The 9,694-nt window shown below is 40.3% G+C and overlaps 1 protein-coding gene across 10 annotated transcripts; it reads left to right on the plus strand.

Annotated features, from left to right (window-relative positions):
• The first annotated feature begins 727 nt into the window (after window positions 1-727).
• LOC109544866 (proton-coupled amino acid transporter-like protein CG1139) lies at window positions 728-9,101 on the plus strand. Of its 10 annotated transcripts, none has more exons than XM_019915262.2 (10): window positions 728-813; window positions 5,925-6,043; window positions 6,114-6,149; window positions 6,540-6,617; window positions 6,668-6,818; window positions 6,872-6,993; window positions 7,054-7,414; window positions 7,853-8,031; window positions 8,089-8,270; window positions 8,319-9,101. In XM_019915262.2, exons 2-10 carry the CDS (start codon window positions 6,000-6,002, stop codon window positions 8,570-8,572), a joined length of 1,407 nt encoding a protein of 468 aa, XP_019770821.1. In that variant the 5' UTR covers window positions 728-813; window positions 5,925-5,999; the 3' UTR covers window positions 8,573-9,101. The 10 variants fall into 10 exon arrangements, with proteins under 10 accessions (XP_019770821.1, XP_048524982.1, XP_019770825.1 ...); XM_019915261.2 differs by lacking the exon at window positions 728-813 and adding an exon at window positions 5,058-5,372; XM_019915259.2 differs by lacking the exon at window positions 728-813 and adding an exon at window positions 5,058-5,321 and having other exon boundaries at window positions 5,911-6,043.
• Window positions 9,102-9,694: the final 593 nt, after the last annotated feature.

Raw genomic sequence — 9,694 nt, forward strand, 5'->3', positions numbered from 1 at the left:
TTTTAACTATCTGTTATTTTAGAAAAACTGATGATGGTGGAAAAATACACCGAAACGTATTTTGATTAATAAATAGAGACAATAAATGGCTGAAACCCAGGAATAGATTTGATTTTGAATTGAAACACAGTCAGGAAAGTATATACGATACGATAGCCTTATCGAACTCCCTTAAGGAAATCATCCACGTTTATCCCTGCGTCCACCTGGAATAAAAAAGTTGAACAAAGAGAGTTGGACAATATTTTGATTTCCTGGAAAAACTGTACCTGAACCAGTTTAAGTAACTGTACGGAACAGTATTTCCTCGTCCGGACTGAAAAATCAGTTAGTCGACACCCCAGCTAAACCAGACATCGACCAAACAGCATCAAACTCTATGCTTCGTGGCAGTTTTGGATGAAATCCAAAGGAATAGAAAAGTGCCAAGTAAAAGAAGTAGAGATATTCAAAATGCGATGTAAATTAGTGCATAAAATCAGAAGAATAAGAAGGAAAAAGTCTCTTTGAAGGGCAGGGGTGAAATTAAAGAGCCTTCGGAGAACTGGTTTTGTGTATAATGTCATGATCGCTCCTGGATATTTTGGCGAAATTTCCAGGAAACTAAACCCTGCTAAAGGCAAACTGGATTGCACAGCAAGTAGGGGGCGCTCCAGGTTTAGGAAGTAACGATCCAGACCATGTGCCCGGTCTGGAATGGCGACGCCGGCGTCGCGACGTCAGGTTGGCTGCCACTGTTTTGCCCTGTAATCCGCGTGTTGCAATCAAATGTCGCCCTTTTCCCGGATTTAATCTTTCAACATGAACCTGCAGGTGAGTAGCAGCTCAATATGGCCTGGATGAGTGCATTGAAACGGGGTTTCACAGCTGATTGTGGCTGCTTAGGCATCTTTTTTTGACGTAGGTGCAGATTGCACGCATTAATTTAGTCATGAGGCGGATTAGAGTAGTTCATTAATCCAAATCGAGGCAGTTAACCAAGGCCAGATCTAATTGGCAAAGCCCAGCAGAGGCTTAAAGTTATTAGATTAATACAAATGGGGTTTTTGAGTACTTTTATTGGGCAATTCCACGCGCAATGACCGAACAAAAAAATGAATAAAGACACTATAAGTAAATTTTACAAATTAATGTGCTCTTTATATCAACAGTATATTTTCACCAAATGCAACCAGATTGATTCCTGATGATGAAGGAAATTATATAACTATCTGGGAGATAGCGTACATTGTTATGGCTTTCGATAATTACATTACCATAATAATGTACTCTAATTGGCCAGCAAGCAAACATCGGAACGAAAATAAACTGTGTTATTTGTTGGCAATGCGTCACATAAACATTGACCTTTCATTCACTGTTTAATTGATTTGACTGGAAAAGGCACCATGTAATCAAGCACTGGAATTTGGTCGCTTTCAGCCCCAAACACCCATTCTTAGTCAAAGTCAAGTTTCGAAAACTAAAACTCTGGACTATTTTTTAGCATTTTTAGCAAAAAACATAAAACTGGAACTCATATTGGCATATCTGAGCGGTTCTTTGGAGACAAGCTTTAGATGAGCTTGATGTAAAAATGCAAAACGGACCAAAATATTCCCAAAGTTTAAAAATGAACTACGAAAGAACCAATGGCTCAATCGATACCAATATTACCCTACGAGTCAGATGATGAATATTGGGACTAAAAGTTCTACATGTACATGGCAACCAGAGGCAAAATAATGCTAAACTTACCGAAAGCTGCGTAGTGTCACCTGGAAAGAAATAATGATTAGTACAGCAGGAAAAACCAAAATTATTTGAAATCAGCAATCCAAAGATAGAGAAATATGAAGAATCCATAACAGTTCAGTTGCTGGTCGGAAAACTAAACTCAGTTCAAGTTAAAAGATTTATAGATTAGAGTTCATTCTTACCAGCTTTTGCAAGCTGGCGCCCCATCCTCCATTAATCCTCAAGTTCAGCACATTTTCACAACCTACCGCACTTGCTATTAGGGCCACAATGATTCTATATTTTCCATCTAAGAATGCGATTATCGATCGATTTCGTCCACTGTCGCTAGCAAACTGAACATTCATACACCTTTTCGAAAAAAAAAGACACCGAACTACAGAATAACGATGATTATTTTATCATTTAATTGTTCGCTTGATGATTCTCATCTGAAGTCTTCGGGTCAATATTTTTAGACTTTAAAAATATCCACGAAAAAGTTTCTTCAAGCCCAAATTTTGCCAGCCCAGTCGGAACCGATAAATTATATTTGTATAAATGTATACTAATTTTTTGGCGTTCCTTAATAGTTTCCTTGACGTCTTGTTTATATTACATCATTGAACAGCATTTAAGAAAAATACATTTTGTTCGTCCTGCATGCATAAAATATGCCAAAAAATCTGGTCTGTTTCTCTAAAAAGAGTTCTACATTATTTTGAGCAACCGCACTCTATACTTTCAAAGTATTTGCCAGGCACTTTTGTGTAAGACTTTTGCCTACTGTAACGTTTCATTTTTCTGTTCTTTTTTGTAGAATCTGACGCCTGGTTATCGGAAGAAGCATTGTGCACCTGTACACAACATGGGGTGTAAAATTATCTTTCTTTTACTCTATTGATTTCAATAATAATTATTTTCAACAGAATTGCTTTCTGTATCTGACTTTAGGGTTCGCTTTTGTCTACATTTATTGGGACAATTTCTATTTATGAAGGAAAGATAATTAAAATGTAAAATTACTGAATCAATATAAGAGTATTTCTGTTAATGGACTCCTGAAGAACAATGAAAACATGAAAATGTTTGCAGATTATTTTGGGAAAAGTTGAATTGAACAAGTTTAAAAAAATGTAGTTTATAGTAAATTCTATTCATTTTAATCACTCGCTATTTTTCCCCCACACCACTTTTAAAGAAACCCACTCAGTTCTTTGAAGATGATCTTGCAATTTTGCTCTTAATTTTATCCGTTAGCGCCGTTGATTAACGCAAATATCATCCATGCGCGAAGAACTGGAAAAAACGAATTGGTCTAACTATTTGAAGATTTTGATTGGTCCTGATTAGGATGATTTCCAGCAGGGGCGGATTCAGCTTTAAATTCAGAGGGGGGGGGGTTATGTAGAAAAAATATCAGTCTTTTGTTGTCTATGAAATTAGAAAAATTATCGTCGTTTTGTGCAAGGGTGGCGTAAGATTTGTTTTTTTTGAGTTGCAAAATCCACTTGAACATGACGCTGCTTTTTTCGAAGTTTCTCAAGAACCATTGGAGCCACAAAATTCGTTTTGGCATCGTTGGATAGAGAATTGAAAAGTCGCTTCAGTCGTAACAACGTGAGTGGGGAAATTCGAGTAGTTTTGACCAAGAAATTGAAATTTGAATATCAGACACTTAGGTGCAAGATTATGTCAAAATTCCATGTTTTCCGTCCCATTTTTGCTCATTTCTCGGAGGCAAAATGAGCAAGAGCGCTCATTTATACATCATTCTAGAGAGAAATAAATGACCTTTTTAGAAAGTGAACCATGGATAGGGAAATGTTGGCAGTTTTCTCAAAAAATGCTTGAATTCGAGAAGTTTTAGATTTGCGTGGTTTTTTTTGAGTTGCAAAATCCACTTGAACCTGACGTTGCTTTTTCCGAAGTTTCTCAAGAACCATTGGAGCCACAGAATTCGTTTTGGCATCGTTGCTATTGGGCTATTTTTCTGGCTCAATTGTGTTTGCTACGAGGAGCGTTTCTTAATGAAATTTTAAACACACTCTCAACTAGTAGCAGTTGGTACATTGCTTGTTTATCTACAAACACTCGATTGGCTGAGAAGAGGCGACTTCAAAGTCCAAAGCGCAGGTTAAGATCGAAAACAAATTGGGTAACCCGTAAACTCAAAGTACGGGCTTCAATATAGAAAAACAAAAAAAAATGTTGATTAGAAATGGCTGTTGGAACAGTGTCGAAGTATTTAAGTCCAAAGAGAAAACACAGTTTGGGTTATCCACCTCCTCCCACAAATCGCAATTCGGTTTCGGTGCCAAAATTGAAAAACCAAAGTGCATCAGTAGACATTTAAAAACTTTCCAGCTGCACAGTTGCATTACATAAGGCGTGCCTGCTGCCAAATCACATGAGCCTGGATATGCATTAAGTCCTCTAAAAATATGCAACCAACGGTTTTTTCCCCTTTAGCGTGATTATTGACGGAAACGTGTGCCGTTGAAGTACTGCAATTGTCGCAAATTACACATTTTGCGCCATCAATTCCAAAGCAAAGTAATACCAACCGATTTGGAATGCGCTAATCTGCAAGATTATAATAAGCACTTGATTAGATTTGCTAGAGGAATATCATGCAAATTGGAACAACATGTAATTTATAAGCTGACTAGAACTAATGCCAAAAACCAATAAAACTGTCTTGTTCTTAGTCCAATTTCGTTCTTGAAGGTTTTCTTCTCATTGATGATTCAATCCACATTTGGACAGATTCAACGAGAATGGCAATGATTTCTTCTTGCATTTGCAATTCTGATTTCAGGTAGAATTAATTGTTTCCTGCAATATTCTGCGTCTTTCCCGATTCTGCCAGATGCTCCAAGAGTGGTTCGGAGTTTTACTGAACAGTCTTGGTCGATTTACGGCTTCTAGAATAAAAATCACTGAAAAGTGCTGCCGACTGCGCCAAATGTAAACAGTCCCTTAAAATTGTTTAACTTTATAACAGAATTTAAAAACTTTATTACATGCAGCAAACAAATAAAATAATATCTTAACATAGAATAATTTTCGTTTTTTTGCAAACGCAATAATTAAATAATTGTCAACTAGACTGAAGCAAAATCAGCATTCTAGGTGTTGTGCCTGTGAGCCCGTAAAAGTACATGTAAGTGTTCATCAGTTGGGTACATTTTTACGATTTTTTTCAAAAGCCGCACTTTTTAGCATCGGCTTGTTGGGCCGTTTCACCTGCTCCATTTTCCTCTGAATTGCGATTTAGTAGTTACCATCAGTCTTATGCCACACTGACCTCCCCTACATCCTCCAAATTGGTCAGTGTTCTAAGGACGGGTCCGAAGTCGGCTTGCAACCAGACGGGATCTAACAGGCGCGTTTCAACTTCCTCTTGCAAACAGTTCAGTTAAACGAAGTTAATTTTATTGTTGAAATTGCGATTTCCTAGTCTGGACCGGAGAAAGTTTGTGGGGCCACATTCTCGGATTGTCGTCTATAATTGGATCCAGTTGTTGTTTGCTGCTAGAGCGTATCAGGTCAGTTGGATGCAGGCAGGAGCATTTTTCGTTCGAAACGCGATCCCAAGCCAAGTAAGTGCGCTTTCCTGCTAGATCAACACGAATTTTCATCGAATAGACCAAGTAATTTCTGCTCTGTTTTTATTGGAAAATCTCCTCCACGCTTGGACTCCTTTAGCTCAAAATGAGGAAGCGTATTTATTTTTGAAAAATGCTACTTGCGATGGTTAGAGCATGTAGCTGGCAAAAATATCAAACTGAAAAAAGTCTAAATCGACTTTTAAAGTTTCTAAAAAGCTCCTAAAGCTGCCGTCCAAATGATGCAGTTTCTCTCAGTTTAGCGCGCAAATTTTTCGGGAAAACCTCAACATTACAAGGCTCTATTTGGCGCAGTTTATCAAGTAGAAATTTTTTTCGAAGGAGTTATGCAAAGACCCTCTGAATAGTTTTCCCAATCTGTTCAATTTACAAAAAGCAACTTCTAGGAAGTCGCTGTTTTTGAAACAAAAACTCAAAACCCATCGCACTCATTTGCTTCTCTTCCTTTCCTTACCAGGCCATCCACATAAGCATCCTAAAAGACCAGAAAAGAATTGCCAATCCATAATATTTTAACATACTCATACAACTTTAACATCACATACCGTCAGCCTAAGAATAGTTTTTCTTTCTCAGCTACCCCTTGAAGAGGAAATGCAATAGTGGAGGTTCAAATCAACGAAACCTCAAGGAAATAGAATAGACAACGAAATGACGCAGGAGAGTATAAAACTGGAAGCCATTGGGGCCAACAAGTAGGTGATTTTGCCTGTTTAGCTCGAATTAAACCTTCAATCCCTTAGATAATTCCATATGCCCTTTCAGGCAGCCAACGGAGGCGTCCGAACTGTTGGATAAACGGTAAAAACAATTTCTTGTACACGTTGGTGATGGGAAACTAGCAAACTCACCCTCACCATTATTATCTTGCTTTCGCTCATTCCTCATTCCTTCGGCTTCAGCCAAAGTCTTCCTGGCAATTGGCAAAATCGCTGCTTCAAAGCATTTCCGCAAGAACGCTTTAACACAAACACACAAAAAATGCAATAAATATTCGCGAAGCTCCACACGCACTGTGAAAATGAATTGTGTTTAAACGCTGTTGGAGTCGCCATCGTCCTAAAGATGGAACGTTTGGTGATTCCGAATTTGTATTTAAAAAGGCAGGAAAAGTGTTGGTAAGGAACCGGCGCTTTTCCAAATGTTTATTTTGGGCTGCTGTTGGTTGTAATGGATGATCCGTTTGTTTAGGGACCCCAACAAGACGGAAAATGGTGTTGTGGATGACTACGATCCTCATCTCCATCGCGAGGTCGAGAGCCCCACCACGTAAGTAGGAAATGATCAAAGTGCCTATTTAGGCTAGCAGTGGTTTCCAGAAACGCAGAAACCCTGATCCACTTGCTGAAAGGATGCCTTGGAACTGGCATTCTGGCCATGCCGGAAGCTTTCAAGCTGTCCGGTATGATCAACGGCATTATTTCAACATTTTTGATCGGCGCCCTGTGCACTTACTGTCTGCATGTGCTGGTAAGTTGAGGCATTGAGTCGTTGAACTTTTCAACTCTTGCGCTCCGTTGCAGGTGAAGGCCCAGTACGTGATGTGCAAAAAGCTGAGAGTGGCTCTTCTGACTTATCCAGATTCCATGAAAATCGCCTGCGATATTGGTCCAACGTGTCTCCGAGGCTTCGCACCGTACGCACCGTGAGTTGCACTGGAAAATCATTCGCTTCTCGAGCCTGTAGTTGACACCAAATTTTCCAGAGCACTGACCAACTTCTTCCTCATTTTCTACCAAATGGGCATCTGTTGCGTCTACGTAGTCTTCGTAGGTCAAAACTTGAAGTACGTGTTCGATGAGTACACAAGCACAAAGTACAGTCTGATCGTGTACATGCTGATCGTGTTCGTTCCGTTCGTGCTCATCATCTGCATCAAGAACCTCAAGTTGCTCGCTCCCTTCTCCATTCTGGCCAATGTTATTACGCTGATCACGTTTGGGGTTGTGTGCTACTACATTTTCCAAAATCTGGAAGACTTCAGCGATCGGCCGGCTGTGGGCAGCTTGAGCGATTATCCTCTGTACTTTGGAACGACGCTGTTTTCTCTGCAGGCTGTTGGCGTGGTATGTTGCCTAGAAATTGATGTATTGCAAGATTAAGCCTCTTATCAGACTATGAAGGCTTTCACGGCCGGTTAAATTACATTTAGGAATACTTTCCGGGCTTTGAAGCCGTGGTCTATCAGAATTTCTGCCTGACGTTTCGTCCACAACTGCGGTGGACATTTTCAAAGGCGATGAGGCAGTGGGCAAAGTGATCTCCCGTGCTTTCCCACTAAGACTGGTTCAACTACGCGATCCCCTTTCGTATTTATGCAGGGGATCCCGTAATTGAACCAGTCTTAGTCGGAAAGCACGGGAGTTCACTTCGCCCACTGCCTCATCGCCTTTGAAAATGTCCGCCGCAGTTGTGGACGAAACGTCAGGAAGAAATTCCGATAGGCCACGGCTTCAAAGCCCGAAAAACATTCCTAAATATAATTAAGCCTCTTGGTGCTTTAGGTGATCGCTTTGGAAAATAACATGGCTACTCCGAAGAGCTTCAGGCAGCCAATGGGGGTGCTGAACATTGGGATGATCCTGGTCACTGTGATCTACGTGGGAATGGGGATGATGGGCTACTGGCAGTATGGGGACGGCATTAAGTCCAGCATCACCATGAACTTCCCCATAGCGGAAATGTGAATATTTCAATTTGCTCCACTCGGTTTGCCCAGCAACAACTTTTCCGTTTTCAGTCTGGCTCAGGTGATTATTCTCTCCTACTCGTTGGCCATCTACATCTCTTACGGACTGCAAGGCTACGTTCCCGTCCAGATCATGTGGACCAACTACATTGCCAAACATCTGGAAGACGCCAATGCCAAGAAGAAGTCCTTCTACGAGTACTTGCTGAGGATCGTCTGCGTGATTGTTACTTGTAAGTTATTGGCAACTTATCGGGTTTGTTTCTACTGGTTGTTTGCAGTTGTCTTGGCCATGACTGTGCCTCTTCTCGGACTCTTCATCTCTCTGGTTGGTTCCTTTTGCCTGTCGGCCCTGGGCATCGCCTTTCCAGCAATAATCGAAATGTGCGCCAACTGGCCGGAAAAGTCGCACCCAAAAACGTTGCTGTTCTGGAAAGACATCTTGCTGATCGGCATTGGTGTTATTGGTCTATCAGCAGGCAGCTACAGCGCTATTTATGCGATAGCAGGGAAACTGGCGTCCGGCGACTACTAAGTAGATACGGTGCCGTTTTATTAGTTGAGATCACCTGGCTTTGGCTCAAGCTCGTGCTTGCGAGAGGAAAAAGTCGCAAGGTGGTGATAAAATGTACAAATACTCCAATCATTATTGTTGTTGGGTTGCTTTTCAAGGGGCATTGCAGCTTCACCCGAGACAAGGTTTTAATTTGGTCACTTATTCGACGTTTCAAGCGATTTTATACTAGATTGTTAAGCATACTTGTAGGACTAGACTAGAAGAGTTTTCAAGGAATCCTAATAAATCACGGTAGTTCAAGCCTGGTGAATTGCGAAATTCAAAATTGGGCAAATAGGACTCGAATTCTAAGTTTACACTTTGTCCAATCAGCATCTATACATACTCCATTTAGGATTAAGAAAGCACTATATTTTTGTAGCACTCACTTCGGATTAAGGCCGCACTGCGCTGAATAGTAATCATGCTAGCTTAAGCTCAGAACGATAGAATGTATTTATTGTGAATAATTAAAACAGAACATTTGGAGCTTCCATTTCAAATAAAACCGCCTGGTTGCTTCATTTATTTTCCCCAAGCACTTTGCGATCGCCGCAAAATCCAATCTTTTAGCCACCCTGATTAGTTTACGTGCAAAGAAAAATGGACACTGCAGCTTTTTAAACTGCTGTCTGTGCTTGAAATAAACACGTTTTTTCCTGTCCTGCCTCATTACGTGTGTTCGTAATTTGAAAACGTTGGCATTTTCCCAGGGGCGGATCCAGCTTTAAAGTCAGGGGGGGGGGTAAAAAAATACAGTTCTGTTGGTTATGAAATTAGAAAAATGATCGTCGGAAGCAAAATGAGCAAGAACGCTCGTTTTACATCATTCCAGGGATAACTAAATGGCCTTTATTCGAAGTTTCTCAAGAACCATTCGAGCCACAGAATTCGTTTTGGCATCGTTGGATAGAGAATTGAAAATACGATTCAGTCATAACAACATGAGTGAGGAAATTCGAGTAGTTTTGACCGAGAAAGCGAAATTTGAATATCAGACACTTAGGTGCACGATTATGCCAAAATTCCATGTTTTTCGTCCCATTTTTGCTCATTTCTCGGAATCGAAATAAGCAAGAGCGCTCGTTTTTACATCATTYC

Source organism: Dendroctonus ponderosae, unplaced genomic scaffold, assembly GCF_020466585.1.
Source record: "Dendroctonus ponderosae isolate FM_Combo_2020 unplaced genomic scaffold, Dpon_F_20191213v2 Dpon_F_20191213_8, whole genome shotgun sequence".
Taxonomy (NCBI): domain Eukaryota; kingdom Metazoa; phylum Arthropoda; class Insecta; order Coleoptera; family Curculionidae; genus Dendroctonus; species Dendroctonus ponderosae.